The 21,816-nt window shown below is 45.3% G+C and overlaps 1 protein-coding gene and 1 long non-coding RNA gene across 3 annotated transcripts; both read right to left on the minus strand.

Annotated features, from left to right (window-relative positions):
- Positions 1-378: 378 nt before the first annotated feature.
- Positions 379-20,394, minus strand: CD9 (CD9 molecule). Of its 2 annotated transcripts, none has more exons than XM_064420507.1 (8): positions 20,368-20,394; positions 9,133-9,232; positions 6,347-6,444; positions 4,693-4,767; positions 3,740-3,832; positions 3,197-3,286; positions 1,477-1,560; positions 379-733 (listed from the first exon to the last, which is right to left on the minus strand). In XM_064420507.1, the coding sequence occupies exons 1-8, from the start codon at positions 20,377-20,379 to the stop codon at positions 668-670; spliced, it is 618 nt and encodes a 205-aa protein (XP_064276577.1). In that variant the 5' UTR covers positions 20,380-20,394; the 3' UTR covers positions 379-667. The 2 variants fall into 2 exon arrangements, with proteins under 2 accessions (XP_064276577.1, XP_064276576.1); XM_064420506.1 differs by lacking the exon at positions 20,368-20,394 and adding an exon at positions 19,837-19,995.
- Positions 13,618-19,795, minus strand: LOC135300744 (uncharacterized). The gene is made up of 3 exons (XR_010362508.1): positions 19,668-19,795; positions 15,777-15,869; positions 13,618-15,492 (listed from the first exon to the last, which is right to left on the minus strand). It is a non-coding gene; the product is annotated as an uncharacterized LOC135300744 (long non-coding RNA).
- Positions 20,395-21,816: the final 1,422 nt, after the last annotated feature.

Consider the following 21,816-nt stretch of genomic DNA (forward strand, 5'->3'; position numbering starts at 1 on the left):
CAGACAGGCTGATGTCAGGAAGCCCAGCTGGCCCCAAGACAGAGTCCAGTCTGGCTGCATTGAGCTATCACTGCCTGCACATCACCTGTGTGACAGCCAGCCTTCTCCACCCTCCAGGGAGGTGACAGTAAAAGTGTTACAGCAGTGACATTTTAGGAATGTATTTAAGACCTGCTTTCATTCACACACACCAAGGAAAGAGGAATGACCACACCTTCCCTGACATGCTCTGACAGCATCTCTCATTCCCTTCCAACATGGAGCGTTGGCATAGGAGTGCTTTCCTGCATTATCTCAAAAACACTGAACATGTTCTACAACTTCAGCTCCTTGCTATGCATCAAACAGTGGGATTAATCAACATAGCAACATCTCCTCTCCCCCACAAACAATACATCTTACTCTTTATTAAGTATCAAATTGTGTCCAACATAAATTACATCCAAATTATGCAAGTTACAATAAAGTCAGATATTTTATGTACAATGTTTGTCTTGAATCAGATAAACCTTTATCATTTTAACCTGTAACATAAAAAGCAAACCTACATCAGTACCAAATAAAGCATTAAAAAGGTAACAAATATATAAGGTTTTAGAAATGCTCTCAGAACGCGAAAGTTAATGGTGAAGATTTTTATAGTGCAGGAATCTTGGGTTTACAGCTCTTAGACCATCTCTCTTTCCCTGCGGATGGCACAGCACAGAACCATACTGAATATCATGCCAACAATCTGGAAAGAAAGCAAACAGATTAGAAATCAGGAAAGCAAACATGTGCCTTCATCAGCATAAGGACAAGCTGCTCTTCACAGCCCAGAGGTCACATTTATTCTGTATTCTTACACTTCACTCTGCCATTCCCCACCCCCAATCCCCAAAGTTCATTCCCAGGAATCCCATTCACCTCAGTACTTGAAAATAAATCACAGAATATGTCAAGTTGGAAGGGACCCACAAGGATCTTCAAGTCCAACTTCTGGCCCTGGCACAGCACCAGCAGCTATAAACCACTGCTGTATCTCCCAAGAAAGCTTTGATCATCCCAGCATGTGCTTTTCTCCAGAGAGGTCAAACACAAGTGCAAGTTTTTTTTAGCAGCCCTGTTATTTCACCCCCCACCAGAGCCTGTAATTGTTATGAAGGAAAGAGACAAAGGATCCCCAACAGATATTAGGATTAAGATGTGGGCCAGCAACATGACCAATACATCTTCACTCCATATCTACACACATTGCTGATATGGTTTCACCACTGCTGAAAGTGCAAGGAGGCAGATCCTAATCCAAAACAGAAGCAGGAAAGCCTGAGACATCCTAGCATCTGCACTGCCTCAGGGCCCTGCAGCACACACCCTGATCCTGCTGGGACTTGTCCTCAGTGGAGCGGCCTTCTGAGCTGCAGGGCCAGGCACTGCTCTACAAAACTTCTGCTTTGTGTATCCTCTGACCACCCTCTAAATAATCTGGAAACTCACCATCATTACAGCAATGCCAAGGCCAACTGCTCCAATGACGTTGAATTTGGATTTGAAGACATCATCAATGGCATCAGGGCAGGACTGAAATGGAACAGATGGTTCATAAGTGTTTTACGCACACAAGGTTCATTTAAAGACTCATCTTTTAAAAGCTGCTTTGACCTGGCCTTTACTGTCACATCCTTAAAGACAGCCAGGGATGGTCCTACACAACAGCTGGTGGAGAAGTTTAAATCTACTCTTCAAGTACCTCAGGCTTGTTAACAGCACCTTGACTACAGCAGGATTCCCCTCTCAATCTGGCTGTCAACACTTCAGATGATGATCATCCCTTATCAAAACAGATTTAAAGCCACTCTTGATATTGCCAATTACTACAGTAATTTTGCAGACACCTCATGAACCCACAGTGCGTGGGAACAGCAAGACACCTAGGCTAGGATCCATGCCAGGGGCAGATTCATAGAGGGGCCAGTTTAATGCTCCCTGGACAAAGAATTACCCTTGCAACTAAAAAAAAAAAAAAAAAAAGTATAGTCCTTTTCCCAGAACAGACACATACATGCTGGCCAATAAAAAGAACAAGGCACTTTTACAGAGGTATAAATCTTTGAGAGACTGGTAGCTGGTCAAAGTCTCATCCCAGCTTCTGTCCTGCTTGTTTCAGCAGGAAACATCAGCGAGCTGCTGAAAGCTGCCTTTTTCTGTTGTTCCTTATCCAGTCTGGAAAGAAAGACTGTATCTGAGATTAAAGGGATATACTGGTAAGAATGAGCCAGTTCAATCAGAATACCAACACAGCACTGATTCTTAGAGGTACACTCAACTACATTTCTTTGATCTTGTAATCTATCCACTGTTTTTCTACAATTGGGAATGGGCATCACAAGATGAAGTCAACAGATAAAGCTAAAACACACAGCAGAATAAAAAGAAACAAAACCTGTGTGCAGTCTCAGCTACTCGCACACACTCCAACTCAGACTGCATGGACAGGACTAAAGATACAGTCTCATTTGGGCAGATATGTGAATTGTCAATGAAATTGAAAAAACCCAAGTCAGAATTCCTGCATGGTAAGAACCATAGAAGGACTCATACAAACTGTCCTGGAGCATAAAGCAAGAGCACAGAATGTTTGTAAGGAAAAGAGGAAGAGGGGTGGTTCAAAACTACAAAAGCTGTTTTCTCCTGTTATTTGCGGTATACAGGCACCTCTGCAGCAATACTCCAACAGGGAAACCTGATTCACAGAATTGCCTTCACAGTCACCAACTCACCTGAGCAGGCTACCAATACCTTACCCCGCTCCCTGTCCTTGCTGAAGCTTTAGACTTGCTCCCACCCCAAACTCTACTTCTCCCTAACCAGGAGGGAGCTGACAGCTCCGAGCAAGCACCAAGAAGATGGACTGAGGAGAATAGAGCTCTCAAGGCACTGTGAGGGGCTTTTTTAGGCAAACTTTTGCTCTTCCACTGCCCACCGCAGCAGTGAGTCTGTGACACACAGACTGCACATTTCCTGAGCAAGGTCAGACTTCCTGCTTGTTCTTTCCATGATAACAGTGGGTTTGTTTTCCATAAGCAGCCTGATCACAGACACAGACTGCCACACCAGTGTGACATGGGCATTTCCCACAGACTGGGAGGGTTTCCTCTACTGTGTTTCTCACTCTACCCACTGGGCAGAGCTGATGGTGAATCACGTCAAGCTTTACCTTGATAGAGAATGACTCAGACAGTGTCTTTGCTGGACAGGTGTCCATGTAAAGCTGCTCCACAGCTCCAGTAAGGCCACAGCAGTTTAGCTACAACAGAAGACACAAAGACCCAGGTTAAACAATCCTTATTTTTGTTCAGCAATCTGTTAAAAAAAAGGGAAATAATTTACATTAGTTTTTATTACAGATCAAGTCCTGTCACATGACTGCTATAAACCCAATTTTAACAAGCCTTAAATTAAAGGACAAGGTTCTGAAAGGAAGAGCTAGATCTCTTTAAGCACACACAAAATCATTTTGGCAACAGCCTGCGCTCCTTACAGACACAAGGCTGAACCCCTCACAACCACCACCTAGTTCTAGACACTTCAGAGGGACAAAAAAAGACATTCTGAATTCATTTATACCACACAAATGCATCTCTGCAATCTTTGGTTTCTTCTAACTAGTAAAAAATTTGTACAGGGGACTAGGTGGCATGAAGAACAGTGTGAGGAACAGCTGCATTACTGTCTAGGTTAAGCAGAACCATATACTTACAGCAAACTGAAATGCTTTCAGGGTGTCTCTGGCACTTGTCTGAGTTCTCTTTCTGTAGGTGTCCATGTAGAACTCCTTTAACTCATCAATAATCTAAGGAAAAGCAAAGATTTGTGTAATAATGGTGTGTTAATGTCATACCTTGTATTAATTATGAAAAACTTGCTTTCAGAAAGTCAGTCATCAAAACTCCTGCAGCCTACAACACCCATTCTTTTGCCATGTACAAAGAGAGGGTGGACAGAAGGCTCACCAGTTTCAGGTGAGAAATAACTGTACACTGACTTTAACAACCACACCTAAAGAGGTAAAGACTGTTTCCCCTTGCAAACCTCTGACCTTCTAAGAGGAGTGAGAGAAGCAACTCTTTGCCCACTGGCTGCACAAAAATATTCCCTATTCTACTGTACTGTATAGAAATTGAGGTTTCTGTATTTCCCCATTGTATAATACAATGTGAGCAGAAAAGCAACCCTGGTCACTAAACATGGGATTTTGAAACAAGACAGAATCTTGACAGGTTGGGAGGAACAAGCCGTATCAATAATGCTTCAGATGAAGATACACTCAGCTGTCAGCTGACCCAGCTCCTCTCTGGAAACAGTAAAGCCTCCCAGCCAGGCTGCTTCACCTCACAGCTCAGTCAGGTACTCTCCAGAGGGCACCTCTAGCATGGAACAGCCTCTTGGACTCTGGCTTCCCAGCCTCTTCCTCTGGCTTCCCACAGTCTTGTGTTTAAATACTACAGTTAGATTTTTTGTGTTGTTTTGGAAGATTTCAAGATCACCTAAGTCCTGCACCTCTGCCATGGGCAGGGACACCTTCCACTAGACCAGGCTGCTCAGAGCCCAATCCAACCCGGCCTTGAACACTGCCAGGGATGGAGCATCCACAGATTCTCTGGGAAACCTCTTCCAGCATCCCACCACTCCCAACTTTTAAGAGCAACTTACCTTTTCTTTATTTGAAAATCCCCAGATCCCAGCAGCAATTTCAAGGGCAAAAATCACGAAAAGGAAGAAGAAGAACTAGAAAAGAAAGACCATAATATTCATGAAGGCCAGAGCACCACAAACCAGCATCACACATGTAGACTGCAAGTTCATCCAGACTTGTGGGAGCTGTCACTCAACCAGGTTGCAGTTGGAGGTCAGAGACATTGGTAACACCAGGAAAAAGGGTCAGCGCTTCTTTCCAGAAGCGTCAGAAAGTCTGGCAGTGCTCTCCAAGCACCAGACCTGCTTTTTCATCAGAGTTAATTAAAGCAAATCATCTGTTAACTCCAGCTTTGAAGCTGTATAAGTCATTCAGACACATCACAACAGCTGGCACCAATTCTTTATTCTGGTTTGTCACTCCTGTTGCTTTAGGAGTCATTACTTAATTCCTAGGCTTGCTACCAACTCCCAGAGAGCTAATGGTCATTTTGTTGTATATCCCATAAGATACAAATGAAAGTGTTTTGTCTCTCACTGATTACCGGATCCAAAACACCACTATCATTTAGGAGCACTTTAAAGAGATACTCAGAATTAGAAAGGGCTAGAGTATAATTTTGCAACAAATATTTGAATTTAAGTTCTTCTGTGACACAGAAGGGGAATTGTTTTTTCAGTGGCTATAGTTGTTGTATTGCACTAAATAGTTTACCTAGTTGTTGTTTTTGCACTGGGTGTTTGGTAATTTGCACTGATAACATGGTTTGTCCCATTCCCCCCACCTTAAGCCCCAGCTGTAATGGTTTGTCCCCGTTTTACTCCTCCCCTCACCCCTTCCTCATTTGTATCCCATTGGCTCTGGCTCCTTCCTCTGAGGTTAAAATCTCTCAGGAGGAGACCCCCAAGTCTCTTTTCCTCCTGGGACATTGCCTGGATCCTGAGGTGACTCCTATCAAGGAATAAAGTAGGACTTCGGTCCCAAGGAGAAGAGCGCCTCCAGTCCTTGTAAAGGCTGCAAGGGGCCAAGGGTCCAGAGCTAGCTGGATAGGACCTAAATGCCCAGGAGAGATCAGCCTTTACATACAGTAGTTGACTTTTATTAACTAAGTCTTCTGGTTATTTGGATGAGTAGTTTTGCAAGTGTATAGATGTGCATGAACGCAGTAAGGTCTACTGCCTCCCCCCCTCATCTGAAAACAACGATGTTGCTCTCCAGTAATTGGCTTGTTGTCAACTAGAAGAGCTCATCCTGTGATTATGAACAGTAGAGTCTTGTTGTTTCAAGCACCAAATACCACAGTTCTGGTCTCAGAGATTAAAGACTGCACCACCTTCAGAGTCCAGGATGAGCTGTCTAGCAACGATAGCACTGCTGTTATCAATATTTTAGTTCTGTGTTCACAATACTCCCAGCCTTGACACTTCAGTGTATGTCAGACACATCCAGCCTCTTGATACCATTCTCTGTTCAAATGCAGCAGGAGCATCTGGATTTCAGGCCAGAAATGAGAACTATTATTTAACACTTTAGCATTATGTAGGTGGCCATGAGTTTAAATACTCTGATTATTCAGGGTCCACAATCTGCTGCCCTTGAATTACACAGTAATATTTTCCTTCCTTTCTCATCACACTGCTCAAAAATTTAAGCATTACCCTGAGCACTTACCAGGCCAAGCATACACTGAGATTCCTGTGATGCACCACAGCATCCCAAGAAACCAACCAGCATCATAAGGGCACCAGCTCCAATAAGGATGTAAACACCTAGGGAGGAGGAAAACAAAGGTATGCAGGTCACTGAGGCCTCAGCAGCAAGGTATGAAGTTAGTTGCTCCACAAATAGCATTGATAGCTTTTGCCAAGGTTTAAGTTTCTTTACCAAGGTGTTTCAAGGAATAAAAAAAAGGGGGTTGTGCCTAATTTTAAAAGCAAATGCATCTGAAAAATTGATATCTAAAATCTTCATTTTGACACAATGTGTACCCTTACTGCAGTTTCACAAGCTTTAGAAAATGGGCAAGATAAAGCCATCTAAGACAACCTGTAAGACACTCTATACAACAGGCTCAGAGCCAAGGGTTATCAGCTTCTCCTCAGGTGAAGACAGAGACGACTGGAATTAGAGACAACTGGAATAGAGATTTATCAACAACCACAAAGTCTTGAAGCAGATGCTTCTTCAGGTTATAAAAAGTGTCAGAGCTTGTAAACGATTCTGCCCAGAATAAGGTAGTGAGTATGCTGCAGAAAGAGCAAACATTTCTGAGGTAAAAGGCTCCATTTACATCAAATCCTCTGGCTCCTGAACTTGGGAACAACCAGCCTAATCATCATAGCTGTGATGGAGACAGCAGCAAGACACGGTGAGCAAGAAAACTCCCAAAGGATGGTAAAGGGTATTACAGTGGTGCTGAAGCATCAAAGAATCAGCACAAAGCACATGGAACAAGCAGGACACTTCTATCAATAGGGACATAAAAACAGTTCAATACTAATTAAAGGGAGCTAGATGTAAGCTTTTGAAGATTATGTATTCTAGATGCAAACCAGTAAGATTAGCTGCCAAAATAAACAGCTCACTGATGCAGCATTTGTAAGGGATTAAGCCTGACATTTCTTATCAGGAAGAAATTCCAATATGGACTTTTTAACCTCAGTTTAACATTTTTCCATTTTGAAAACGAAGGAGAAGAGTCCATCAGTACCACTTATTCCAGATTAAGTTGTACAGGAAGCCTTTGAGGTAATTTGCTTTGTAACTTACTGCAGTCAGTAATTACTCCCAGAAAATTATGTTAAAGCAGAAATTCCTACTGAGCTTCTTTTTAAAACTCAGTTGAACCTACAGAGATTTCAAGCAGGTTCCATGGGCTGCATCCAGCCAATAGCTTAAGCATCACACCATAAACATTTTATGTTTTAGGAAGTGAAAGAGTTGTTTTAGACTACCCAAAATAAGACTTGTTAAATATTCAGCTCAATATTCAGCCAAGTTTAGATTTCTGTTCTTTTTCTGAGATCCACTTAGAAGCATCTGGGAATCTTCCTGGCAGCTCCAAGAACCACCCAGTTTGCTAAGATGCCATCATATCAAGTGTAAACCACAAATTTTCTCACAGATAACCTGTCTGCATACCTGCAGCTTCTTTGTGAAGTCCCACGAGCATCTCACTATTCCTAACTATGGCCTCTACACCATTCCTAACAGTATTCCCTGCAGGCACAGGTCACCCTAGGACTAAGAGGCTGCAACAGAAGTTGCACCTCCTTGCAAGTGACCCTACAGACACCAGCCTGGGAGCTGTCACAGCTGAGTAACCAAGGACAGGAGCCAGTTTTTTGGCCAGAGAAAGATGAAGCTATCCTTTAAAGACTTTAATAAGTGCCTAATTAAAGACTGTCTAATTCCATTCCCCTGCCACGGGCACTTCCAGGGATGGGGCAGCCACAGCTTCTCTGGGCAACCTGTGCCAGGGCCTCAGCACCCCCACAGGGAAGAATTCCTTCCTGATATCCAATCTAAACCAGTGTGAAGCCATTCCCACTTGCCCTGTCACTCCAGGCTCTTGTCAAGAGTCTCTTTCCATCTTTCCTGTGGGCTCCCTTCAGGTACTGGAAGGCCACAGTTGGGTCACCCCACAGCCTTCTGTTCCCCAGGCTGACCAAACCCAATTCCCTCAGCCTTTCCTCATAGCAGAGGTGCTCCAAGGGTCTGAGCATCTACAGGTGGCAATAACCAAATTACATGTGTTCCCCTGCCCAACCTTAAAAGTGACTGTAGAGATCAAAGTTCAGATAAAATCCAGTTAATTTAGGAATTCCTGTGACATTAAACTAAAAATGTGCATTTCCCCTAATAACCTTACAAACACCTTCCCCATGGTCTAGCTAAAGCTACATTGATCCATGCTGGCTGGAATAATTCTCATATGTACCAAGATATTTGTGCATTCTTCCCATTCAGTTCAGGATGAATTAGGAGATGTGGGGCTTTAAGAGTTAGACAACAGTGCACGTGCTCCTTCTGAAAGATGAGGCAACAGAGTTGTGTTTTGGGTAAGCTCAGGTTGGTCACTCTGGAGAAAAAATATTAATTACTCAATTAGTTTAGCGTGAAACTTTGCTGACGCATATGGTGATAAACAGCAGGAAGAAACATCCTCTGTGTCTTCCAGGAGCCCCTGGGATTACAAAATGTTTACTGAGAGCAACAGAGACAAACTACTGTGGGAAAAAGGCTGAAGAGCCAAGAAACCACTCACATGGCAGCACTGCTGTCTGCACAAGAGCTCACAGGGGAAGCTGCCCCTAACACCAGCCAGGGGAAGCTGCTCTTTGGCTGTTTAGGGCTGTTTTGCCTTTTTACCCTTTAAGAAAGGCTCAGGTTTCTGAGCAGCCTGGAAATCATGGCACAAAAGTGTGACCTATCTCCTGCGTGATCCCCCAGCTTACCTGTGTAAAACTTTGTGTCCGGTTCCAGTTCAAAGACACTTTTGGTCTGCGAATCAAAGTGAAGCCATAGTCCAACTGCAAGCACTGCTGTCCCTGCAAGCTGGAAGAATAAGGAAGGCTTGTTAAATGATACCAACTAATTAATTTGCATTAATAACAAAATCAGAAACAAACACAGGATACAGCTTTTATTTAAAGAGGTGGTGACAAAGGACAAGCATAAAAGGATGGGGATATCAACACATGAACAAAGTCCCAGACATGAGGCACCTTGTTGACAGAGGCATTTACATAATATAAACTCCAATGCTACAGGAGAACAATGCTATTCTTGATTGTTTCTGAAAATATCCACAGTTTAGCCAAGTGTCAGTATTGCCACTGATCCTTACACACATTGTTTTATTCTGGGTGGATGCAGACATTGCATGGCTTCGTGACCTTAAAGCTTCATACTGAAGAGCAAGTGTATCACAAGGAAAAGTGCCTTGTAAGGCCAGCTGGAAGTTTTAGTATATTAAGCAGACTGCTGAGAGTTCAGTGTACCATGGAAGGGAGTTCAAGCAGAGTGCTGTTCTTGCCAAACAAGATAAAACCAACCCATTAAGTGACCACACTGACAGGAATAAGAAAATACCAGCTGCAGCAATAGAATGTTGCTGATCTGGAGCAATACAATCAAGTTTTAGGTAATATTTAGTTTTATTTCATTATCTCTGCCTGCATGCTTCCAGGGTCATCTTAACATTGGTGCCTGTGTGTGCAGCAAGTCACTATGTATAAATTAGCCTATGGATGAAACATCTGGTGGAAGCCACAGGAAGTGTTGCAAGAAAGAGGGAATTGCACTCTGGTAAGGCCAATGGCAACAGTTTGCTTTGAAGAGACTGAATCCTCCTTTAAAAAAAAAAAAAAGGGGGGGGTGTTCTCGCATGTAAAAACATGAAGAAACCAGGACAAAGTATAAAGATAGAGTGTGCTTCTCAGCTCTTCCTTTGAAGACCATTTAACTATTAAAAAAAGCTCTACAAAAGTGAGATGAGGACAGAAATCTCAAACACTGCAGCAGATATAAAAAATTTAAACTTAAGATTGAGCAATAAGCTTATGAAGTCTGGTGCTTTGGCCAGGCAAAGCACACATGAAAAGCAAAAATAAAATCCCAACAAGGCCTGACCTCTGATAAGAAGGTCCTTGCAGAAAGAAAAGACATTCCTGATTTAACTCTAAGAAACTGGGAATTGTTTAATAATGGCAATTTTTAGCAGGAATATGGGCAGCATTCCATTGGTGAGCACCCAAGGATACAACCAAACCTTCCACACCAAGCCTACCTGAGAGGTAGGAGTCTGTGAGCCCCTTCTCCCTGCTGTGAAAGAGCTCCTGCTCACAGCCCAGCTTTCCTAAACCAGCTTTTCCTGTATGGCAGGAACCCGAGTGCCAGACCTGCCTCCAAGAGGAGCTGCAGGGCTGTAGCTGGGAAAACAGATCAAGTGACACACAACCCAAAGAGCCAAACCCACCTGGAGGATTCCAGACCTAAGCAAAAGGCCTTGTTGGCGTTTCTGGTGCTTACTCTCAAGGCACACCTGCACACACCTCCTGCTTGCCTTGCTAGGGCTACCCTGACAATATGATTAAGTTATGCTGGAGCACCTTGGTACGATACAGAATGACACAACAGCATCATTATTTCAATTTCTTGTGCCACAGCTGCACCCCGAGGGGAGGGAGAGGCACAAAAGGGAGCTGACAGAGAGAAGGGTTGCTGCTCTACCTGCTCTCCTGGCTGCAGCATCACTTCAAAAAGTCTTTGCCACCTCATCTCACCTCATTGCCCCTGTTCAAACATCAGAAAGGCTTAGTGATGGAAAAAACTCTGCTTTGAAACCGCTGTTAAGTCACCCAGTGTTTAATAACACTCTGCTTGAGGCTCCTTTTCCTGGTTGTGGAGCAGTCGTCATTTATAGCTGATTCAGATCCCCATCATTAGAAGACGCCTAGAGCCTCTGCTGGTTTTGCCAGAAACTCACAAATTGTGAAGCCACAAGCCTGAACACCCAGCTCATCTCACCTACCAAATTTATTTACAGCTTGACAAGCTCCAGTGCTTGAGTAGAGAGCTCTGCAATTGGAGCAGAGCGCAGAAAAGGACTGTAAAACTAAAGAAACTCTTAAGCCATACTGTAACCATGCACATAATCTTTAAATTCCAAGCAAAGGAGAAGGCTCAGTTAATGCCCTCCAGAAACAAACTGGTCTGTTCACATTGGGCAGACACCATGCACCTACTATATAGCTCCTTTCAAAACACAAATTTAACTCTTCCCCACCACCACAGAGGTATATGGCATGTTTTCTCCTTGGAAAAGCAGTCACTCTGTGGGAAAGATTAAGAAGGTGCCAGGGAGACAAGAGACACAGATCACAGAACAGTGATAACACTTTGTGCCAGTGGACTGCTGCACAGCATTAAAAAAAGTGGTAGAATTAAACAGAGTGGTAATTCTCTGCATGGTGGATTAGAAATAAAATGCAGCTCCTTCATGCAAGAATAAGAGACTTTCTGTCTCCATTTCTTAAGGAAAGCAGACTTATGTTCTCAGTTTGTGCTCTTCCTACCCAGACTGACCACTGAACTAAAAAAGGCAGTTTTAAAGCAGAGGACAAGAAACCTGAAGCTTCAAGTTTCCATCAAAACAAGGGAGAAACGAGGACACAGCAACACCAGCCTCTGAGGAAAAGAAAAGCACAGCCCCACTGGCACTTGCCAGCACCTGTGGCCAGTGTGGCACACTACAGGCTGAGGCACTGTCACCTCCCTGCTCACCCACGCTATGCCAGCAAGACGGGATCTGTGCTGGGAGGGTTTGGGAGCTGTTCTTCCTTCCTGGGAAAGGGGTGCAAGGCCCCCAACCTCGGCTGCGCAGAAGCAAATCACCAGATAACCTCATTGTTGGGTTTTTGTTTGGTAATCCAAGGGGATTCCCCATCTAACAGACCTATTCTGTCACAGGAGTTGAGCAATACTGTACGTTTCTAAGTAGGTCTATCCTGTGCTGAAAGCCAAATTTAGCAGCAAAAGAACACCACTGTATTCCTGAAAGTAGTCCATTTTGTCTGGCTTCACACACACAAAGAAGAGAGTGGGTTTGTGTGCTTATCAGACAGGTAAGTAGTTATGTTTCTATAGTGGCAAGTACAGCAAAAAGAGCTCAGGGTTGGGGTTTTTTTCCAATCCGGACAAAACGTGAAGTTAAAGGGATACTGCTTACTCGCTGTTTTGGAGAAATTTGTGGCAGTGATTTTCCAGTAACAGCATGTCCTGGCACAATTACACTACTGGCTTCCCACTCCAGCAAACCAGGCTTCCTTGTTTTCCCTAACCACTACTCCCAGTTAATTCCTGCTCTGCTTGGAGCTGCACGGCTGCAACAATGATAAAACTACCTGGCCACTCCTCTCTTAGCCCTGAGGAGGCTTCTCAGGTTGTTTTTTTTTTCATTACATGCAAACACACCCCCTTGGCCCCTAAAGCTCACTCCCGCTTGCAGCTTTCTGCCTGTTGCAACAGGAAAAGCAGCTTTTTTTGGTCTGTCTTCCTTTCTTACATAGCCCTGCGCGTTCCCTCGTGAGCCTCCTGTGCAGGACTTCCCTCCTCTCACCCATCCCACAGCTCTGCTGCGTCCCCCTTGCTTGGCCTCTGGGTACATCTAAGAGTGTGTCCCAGCCTCCCATGTGAGAAGATACAAAGGACCTGAACCAGTCAGGATACACTTGAGATGAGAAAACCTGGAGGCAGCCGCCACACAGAACACTCTGCCTTCCTCCCCTCACCATCCCCGGCTAACTTGAGCACGAGTTCGGAGTGTGCCTCAGCATTGAACACTACCAAACAATTCCCACAGGATTTCTGCCCCGCTCCGACACCTGAGGTTTTGCAGATACGGCTCCCCCAGCAGAAGGCTTGCACAGGAAACCCTTAATGATAATGCCGTAAATACGTATTAAAACCCTGAGATTTAAACAAAAAACACCAAAACACCAATTGTGTTAACACATCCCATAGCAGCACAATGTGTGACACTATTTTGGAAAGCTGGGAAGTTTATTTTGGATTTAACCACTATTTTGCAAGGACCGTTTTGGTCAGTCCCTTCTGACCTTGTTCCCTTGTTAAGAGACAATCACCTTGACAAGGGACAAGCACCCCACTTGCCTCGGACATCTTAGAGCAGCTTATCTTTCCATAGGCGGAATCAGTTCTCAAGGAGCTCAAGGTCCAAGCACTTACCAAGTCCTCAGACAGTCCTTTGTCTGTCCTGGCAGACAAAGCTTTGGGAAGGAATGGGAAGGAGACACCCTCCCCTAGCCCTTCTCCATTTCCACAGGGTGGAGGCAGGGATAGGGAAGAAATCAGACAGTTCAAGAATGCCTGATAAGTGGCTCAAAGCCTGTTAAAAAAAAACGCCCTTGCACAAAAAAAAAAAAAAAAAAAAAAGTGGGTCTTGCCATTTTGATATCTTTAGGGACAAGTTTACATACAACTTCTACCAAGTTCATGGCATCACCTCCAGCAGAAGGTTAAGTCATTATGTGAAAATAAAGAAGCCAGTCAAAAATAAATACTACTTTCAGTGTTGTCAGCTAAATATGGTATCTAACAGAACACTTTCTTTTTTTTTCTCTTCAAGTAAGAAGGTATGTCAGGCTCAAAACTACTGTTACATATATAGGTTTACAACACCAGGATGGGACAAGAAGGCATCAAAAAGTCATCATCTTCTCTTCATAAACACTTGAACTTTTAGCTAAAAATCTGACTCCATAAGAATTTACTTCTTTACTGTTTTAGACTGAACTAAGAAAGCCAAGATCAGATCTACAATGTTGCAAAGCACAGGGAAAGAAATTGAGAACATTATGAGTAGTAATGAACTGTTTCTGTCCTTTTACTGGCTGGTACTCCATAAATAAAAACCCATAAACAGTAACTATAAGTGAAGCTCAACATCACTCTAAACCCTCAATTACAGAATTAGTGTTAACCACAACAGAACAGGTTTTCAGAGTTTTGAAACCGCTCCCCTAACACTCGTGCTATGGGGGCTTGCAGTTATACAAGAAACTGCAGCTATTTTCAAACTAGTTTGGAAAATAGTGGATTGGAAAGCAAGTATTTTTTTCTGCTTAGCTAGTTTCAAGAATGTTGTGGCCTATGTTAATGCCACAGCACTTTTTGTAATAAAATGGTGCTCCAGTACAGTAGGAGCAGCATTACAAAATTCCTGAACCACTGCGAAGACTAGTGCCCATTTCATACAAGTTCCTATTCAGAAGCCAGTCTGCTATATTTGCAATTAGAATTGCAAATAGGATCCAGGACTGCTGAAACTCTAAGTAGCTTCACATCAGATTTCGCAAGGCAACATACTCCAAACTCCATTCCTGACTCCACAGAATTTACCGGAGTCAATATACACTGAGCTGAGCCCAAGCAGCATTAGATTCTCACACTGTAGCCAGCAACTGCATCAGTTTATTACAGAAAACAAAAGCAACTAATTTCTGGGTTCTTCATATGCACCTGCATATATACATACTAACAGACACATGCATATTTCCCTGCCCAGCCTGCAAGTCCTCTGCTGGAGGAGAAAAGACCCTCTGAATTGCTGTTCTTGGTGCACAAAAGCAGCTGAGATTATGGCTCAGAACAAAGTCAAGTTATCTTCATGCTACAGAAGGAAAAGGGCTTTCCAGGCCTAATTCTGCTCATCTTACTTTAGGCAGGCACCACAACACACAAATGCATTTATTCATAAAACACACAGAGCTCTGAAGAGTGGGAAGTCAGGACAAGAGAGCTGCCCAATAGTGTAAAGGAGCAAGAAAATGATGGCTCAAAACTTCAACATGAACTCTGCCTCTTTGCTACAGCACTTGCTTACCTAAAACACATTAAACCATAAACATTAGCAGCAGATATCTTCATACTCCACAAATCCACAAGGGGAAAACCCAGCATTGAAGTTTACCAATGCAAGGCCTTGCTTTTGTTTCAGCAGCAGGAAGCCAGTGGGAGAACAGGCAGGCACTTGCCTGGTGTGATCCAAGTTGCTCAGAAGCCCATAGTTTTCCTAGGAAAAGACTTCGTCACCAGGACCAACAAGCCTGAGCAAACCCAGGGAGTTTAAGGGAGCACAGCTAAAGGCAGTCACTCATTACACAACTCAAGGCAATCCAGCATTGCTCACACTAAGGCTGGTCCAAGGCAACTTTGCAATGACCACTCCACTGCTGAGGTTTAAGGAACAAAATGTGCTGTTTCCATTGACTTCTTGCCAAGCTCAAGCCAGCCTGGTGGAAAAAAATTTAGTTCTGTATCAGGCTTGACACCTCAGTCCCACACCGCAAAACAGCCCTCAAACTTGTATCACTAGAAAGCAGACTGCCAGGGATGCCAGGGCCAGCACTAGCCATGCCGAGATAGCAGAGCTGTTAGCAAAACGGGATAGAACACCAGCCCCAGCAAGGACAGCACAACTGCAGCCTGGTGCCTGCTGCAACACTCCATCCCAAGAGGAAACACAGCCATCCCTAATTTCTACACCTCAGAGAGGAGACTGAATCCCAAAACTTACAGATCCATGCTTAACTGGACTTCGTGCATACATCCAAAGATGTCCCCTTCCTTTCACTTAGGCCACAAGCACATTTTAAGCCAAACTCTGAAGCTGTAAAAGTTTCAGAGAATACAGTGTTAGTGCCCAGCCTTCCCAGCTGGAAAAAGGCTGTCAGATCAATCAAGCACAGGATCCTCAGGAAGGGTTAAGAGAACAGAAGGTAGTGTTTCCCAGGACCAACCTCCTGGGCTACATGTCAAGCACTTAAGGATTGTGCCAAGACACAGCACCTTGAGAGAAGAAAAATTAACAAAAGGCTGCTGAACTCCATGTTAGCAGGTTCGACTAGATGACCTTAAAGGTCTTTTCCAACCTAATTCAATCCGTGATTAGCCAGGTATCCCATGACCAACCTATTCCTCAACATCTGCTGAGGAGAAAATATCACCACTGTCCTCACAGTGATACTTTTCTTCTGAAAATGTCCTCATTCTTGGCTTAATATCCCACAGCTCTTGCTCACTGCCTCTTTCAACACAGTCAGGCCCTACCTGGACAATCATGATTCTAAGGATCTCTAGCACATTCCCATGCTGAAGACAGAATTGCTGTTGACAGAAACCCTCCTCTTTCTTTCCCAAACATTACCAAGTTTCACTGTGATCCTCTCAAGACAGGCAGACGACCAGAGCAACTTGCAGCACTGTGGGACACCAGCACGCCATGGATTTAGGGAGCTTCGCACACCATATTCCATCTTCTCTGTCCATTTCTGAAGCTGGTTTTGCTCTGTCAACACTGAGCACTCACCTGGTGCTTCTGTAAAGCCATCATAGATTATTTTCTCCCAAGGCTTCACTGCTCCATGGCAGCAGCTGAATCATTTAGTTCCTATCTTCAGGTAGCTTCCTGCTGGTGCCTCCCATGGGAATTACCTGATGCCTGCCTTTGGTGAGAATCTCCCCCTGCTGTGTCAGCAGGCAGCCATCACCTCCATCACCCTGGACGATGGGTGCCAGCCATCCTCCAGATGATGTGCCCCAGATGGGTGCCCCGTGCTCCTCCAGATGAGGTGGGGCTATACTGACCACCAGAGTTTGTACCAGCACCACTGCTTCTTTCTTCAGTAGCAGAGCTGCACCTCACCACAGGCCTGCCTCCACTCCAACAGCCATCTCATTCTTGCCAGGATCTTACTCCCAGGACCTTACTCCAGGACTGCCCGGTTTTCACGAGAGGCCTGAGACTTCCAGGAGACATTGAAGAAGTGAACCAACATCACCCAGGTCTTGCCTTCTCCAACATTCAGGCTTTTAAAGGCTCCAAGGCAGCAGCTTCATGAAGTCTGACTTCCCCTTGCAGTAGCCAATGTCCCTCCTATACATTTACACCAGCTTTTAAAAAAATCTTCTCCTAAGCTCATCCAGATACTCCATATGTGCTACTCTCTGGTTATCCCAGACAACCATAAAGCAAAAACCCAGCTTCCAATTTGCTGCATTCCAGCCCTCCAGCACAGAGAAGGGATGGTGAGCAGGGAGTTACCGAATCACAACTCACTTAAGAGTTCTGAAGTGTTTTGTGACCTTGGAGAATTGTTAATCAAACATTTGCTGCTCCTTCTGTTTCACCTCCTTTGCATCAAGAGGTCAGCTCAAGCCTGTGCAGAATTCAGAGTCAAAGACAGGTTATGGCATAGAACTTTATTTTACTGGGGAAGATTTTTAACAAAGTCCTGGCTCCCTAAATTTTTATACCTGGAGCTATTACTGCCTGGAAGGACTCCCTGAGAAATCCCCTTTCCATCATGTGTCTGAAGAGGGGTATGTTACTTGGGCTTGCTTTTGCAAATTACTCCTATAGCTTTCCTTTGGCTAATGTTATTGTTATTTTATTAGGCTCACCAGCATTTATGAACCTTTATCTCCTTCCTTTGGATACAGCTTCAACTTTGAGAGTTTCTTTTTTTATTTCAATAACTTCCTTTACCAAGCTGTTTGAGCCTTTTTGCTTCCTCTTACCCTTGTGTTCAAGCCTCCAGTGGAAGCAAATACATTCCACCTAATGTGGCAACCACAGCATCTGCAGGCTTGCTGCAGACCACTGAAATTCCTGACCTATCCTTTTGAAGCAACTTATTTTGAAAAAAAGGAGGTACAGAATTGCACTTGGGCACAACAAGTTTCGTCAGCATACTGCCATTACTTCCATAGACTTTTCACATCTGCAAAGCCATAAAAAAACTTTAAAGCCTTTTTTCTTCTTAGGGTGGTTCTTGCCTTTTAATGCTGGCAGACCAAGAACACCTTTCTTTTTATGCTGTTCAGTGTGGAATAACCCAAGATATTACAGCTACTTTATTTCCCCATAGAGGACACAAGGTTTGCTAACACTGTACCCCCTAAATGCCCCTCCAACTATTTTCAGCAGGCCACAATGACATGTGGTGGTCCCCATGAGCCAAGGATCACTCCAGCTGGTCAAACACACACTTATCTCTGGCTAAGCCAAGCTGCTTACATTTCACTGCCTCTTGGGGCCTCCCACACTTACTGGGGTCTCCAAGATGCATTTATTTATCTCCCTTTAATTATTTTTTCTTTCTTTTCTTCTTCCCACATCCTAGCTGCATACTGCCAGCCTCTTTTCAAGAAGCCAACTTGAAAAACCATCATCGCTCAGCTCCTCTGGGCAGCAGCACCACTCTTCTTCCATCCACTCTGTCACCAGTACAACTCTGTATTCACGAGCACCCCTAAAGGTAGGAGTAAAGCATCACCATGACACTCCCAAGCAACAGGTACATCCCGAGCTAAATAAAACCCCTCTCCCGATTCTCAGCCTATCCCCAGACAAGAAGGTGGTGAAGCTCAGGTTAAGAGCTTCGAGGCAATGCCGTTGCCACAAGAATTTTTGTCCCATAAAATACTCTGCAGAAAGTCTGCAGCTTTGAAATAAACAAAATAAGCACAAGGCAAAACACGAGTACACCAGTCTCTTTTAACAAGAGGTTTAGAGCCTCACTGACTATAAGTTCCAGGCAGTGCTTTATTAGGCTCTTCCTTCTGATCACCTCCAACCCTGCAAATGTGACTTGTTCATGGTCCAGAGAGTCCCGGGTGGCAATATATGCTTTCCTGGGTCAAGGTCTGCACAACGTCCCTCAACTGCAGCCCAGCTGTGTATTCTCAACTCTGCTGCAACCCATTTCGACATCGAGACATCCCGAGCACTTCACCTATTAACACGGCAACTTCCACTCGTCCCACGGGCAGTGCTGCGACTGACTCCAGACTCGGCTTCTTCCCGCAGCTCCGACTTTATTCCCCATATCACAGCCACACACGCACTTCGCCACCGTGGCAAACAGCCCAGAGAAAACCCAGCTTTCTGAACCATACACTTTGCTCCTATCCATCAGGCACACAAGCAGCTCCCGTATTACTTTTCCATGTAGGAGCCAACGCTAAATCCAGGTGCCCACGCCCCGAGTGACTGAAGACAGCCCCAACCACTCGGCTCAGCCATGCTTTCTCACGGTGCCTGGCCAGCAAGGCGTAGCGGGGCCAGGAAGCACATCGGAGACGTGATCTCAAGGGGTGCCGGTCTGCTCCGAGAGATTAAACCCGAAGGGAAGCCACAGCTCCGATCAACACGAGGAGTTCACACACACGACAACCGCAGGCTTGCGAGGAACCGCCTCACCACGAGCACATTCCCGGCACCGGGAAAGCCCGCAGGGAGCCCGACCTGCACACGGAGTTTTACGGCGAGGATTGTGTGAAGTGCTGAGGGACGCTCAGTGGGGGCGGACTAGCCACAAGCCCAGCACCCCCTCCCTGCCTGGCAGCGCCCTCAACCCGCCTTACGATAAAACCCCAAAAACGTGAAAAATAAAGCGGCAAGCACCCGGGCACACGCCCCTCTCCTTCCGGGGGGCAGCAAGTGGAGAAAACAGCCAAAACTACGCATCAGAAAAGCAAACAAAACGCGGCCCCCGGCGCTTCCCCTCCCCTCCGTCGCCGTCCCGCGGGCTCCCCGCCGGGCACCGCGGGGGACGCAGCCCGGGGCGCCTCACCCAGAAGATGAAGTTGAAGCCGAAGAGCAGGTACTTGATGCACTTGGTGCCTCCTTTGACGGGCATGGTGGCGGCTGCAGACACGGTGACCGGGCTGCCGCGCTCCGACGCCGCTCCTTAAATGCGGCCCTGCCCGGGTGTCTCGGGGACTCCCCCGCCCGCCTCTGGGGCCGCCCCCGGCCGCGCCCCGCACCTGCGGCCGCCCCGCTCCGCCCCAGGCCGGGCGGGCTCCCAGCGCTCCAGCAGCGTCACACGGGGCCGGGCACGGCCAGCCTTGGGGCTCGGACTGTCCCGGCAAGGAGGGGAAGCACGGGGAACGTCAGAGTCCCGCTCCTGGCCCTGCACGGCGCCGCTTCAGCAATCCCAGCCTGTGCCTGGAGCGTTGTCCAAACGCTCCTGGAGCTCCGGCAGGGTTGGGGTTGTGGTCGCTTCCCTGGGGAGCCTGTTCAGTACCCCACCACCCTCTGGGTGAAAAACTTCGTCCTAATATCTAATCACCCCTCCACCCCCCCCCCCCCACCCCAACCCGACCTGCTCTTGCATAGATTTCAGAATCCGTAGGATTGGAAGGGATCTCTGGAGATCATCCAGTCCAACCCCCCTGCCAAGGCAGGGTCACCAAGAGCAGGTGACACAGGAATGTTTCCAGGTGGGTTTGGAATGTCTCCAGAGGGGGAGAGTCCACACAGGCTCCCTGGGCAGCCCGTTGCAGTGCTCTGCCATCCTTAGCCTGTAGAAATCTTCCTCGGGTTGTGGTGAAGCTTCTTGTTTTAGTTTATGGCCATTGCTCCCTGTCCTGTTGCTGGGCACCACAGAAAAGACTCTGGCACCATCCTCTTGACACCTGCTTTGAGATATTTATATGCATTAATGAGATCCCCTTTCTGACTCCCCCACTTAATCAGGCCCAGCTCCCACAGAGATGCTCCAGAACCCTCATCACCTTTGTGGCCTCTGCTGGATGTCTAGTTTAAAATGAATGCTTCAGTCTAGCTTAAATGGGTGTTTTCTCATACAAGATAAACTTAGAGCATAGTTTAATTCCTTTAATCTTTCAAATATGTCTGTATGAAGTTACAAACATCCACTTTAGGAAAATAAGGCGGGATAAGTTTCAGCCCGCCAGCTGATCCATGGTAACTGTTTGTGCACATGCCCTTAGGTCACCACGGTTGTGAGAAAAAACATGTTAAATTTCAACTAAGAATTTTCCTTTCATCGTAACAGGGCATTCAGCACTCAGCTTCTGAGCCTTTTAGCTCAGGGATGAAAACTGGGGGCTTGCACCTTAATTTCATACAGTGGGATTAGGAATTAATCAGGTATCAAGAGTCAAAAAACACCCAAGCAGAACAGTAAAAGCAGAAAAGCCATGCTGAAGTGCAAATAAAAACATATTGGAGTTTTTGTTCTCAAAATAAATTACAAGATGCAGCACATTCCAGAGGCAATATGGAGGGGGAGATGCTGGCTTGGGCAGCTACTTCCCAGAGCAGGTTACAAAACAGGAATATATATAATATTTTTCCTATCTAATAAAGGGAAGCAGGAGGGATGGAGGCTGGCCATAGCAATATAAATCCAGAAAGGATGGAATTAACAAATGCATGTGACTAAACTTTCATGGTAACTGGAAACTGAGCAAGGGAAGGTCCTGTGTCTCAGTCTTGAGCTCAGAATGGTTTTCTGTGTGACTTTTGGGTTGGTTTTATTTTGTCTCTTTGCCATTAAGAATTTACGCTGTTAGTTAGCATCAGTAGTATGGCTTCCCTTAAGTTACTAAAATCAAGGATCACAGAAGAACTTTGGATAATTCCCCTCCTACCTTTGTATTATTAAGCTTTTTATGCTTATACTGCATTAAAGCAGCTCTCCTTAAAATTCATGGGCAGTAACCTTTTGATCAGAGGCAAGAAATAGACCTGTTCAATAAAAACCTCCAGTGAGTTTGTAAAAAATTAAACACTCCCCATTCACCTG

Source organism: Passer domesticus, chromosome 5 (genome assembly GCF_036417665.1).
Source record: "Passer domesticus isolate bPasDom1 chromosome 5, bPasDom1.hap1, whole genome shotgun sequence".
NCBI lineage: Eukaryota > Metazoa > Chordata > Aves > Passeriformes > Passeridae > Passer > Passer domesticus.

Coding starts and splice junctions, on each gene's coding strand:
- CD9 (XM_064420506.1), bottom strand. CDS start 19,902: ATGCCCGTCAAAGGAGGCACCAAGTGCATCAAGTACCTGCTCTTCGGC. Junction 4,768..6,346: donor CTCAGTGTATGCTTGGCCTG/GTAAGTGCTCAG, acceptor TTTCTTTTCTAG/TTCTTCTTCTTCCTTTTCGT. Junction 3,287..3,739: donor TGAAAGCATTTCAGTTTGCT/GTAAGTATATGG, acceptor CTTCTGTTGTAG/CTAAACTGCTGTGGCCTTAC.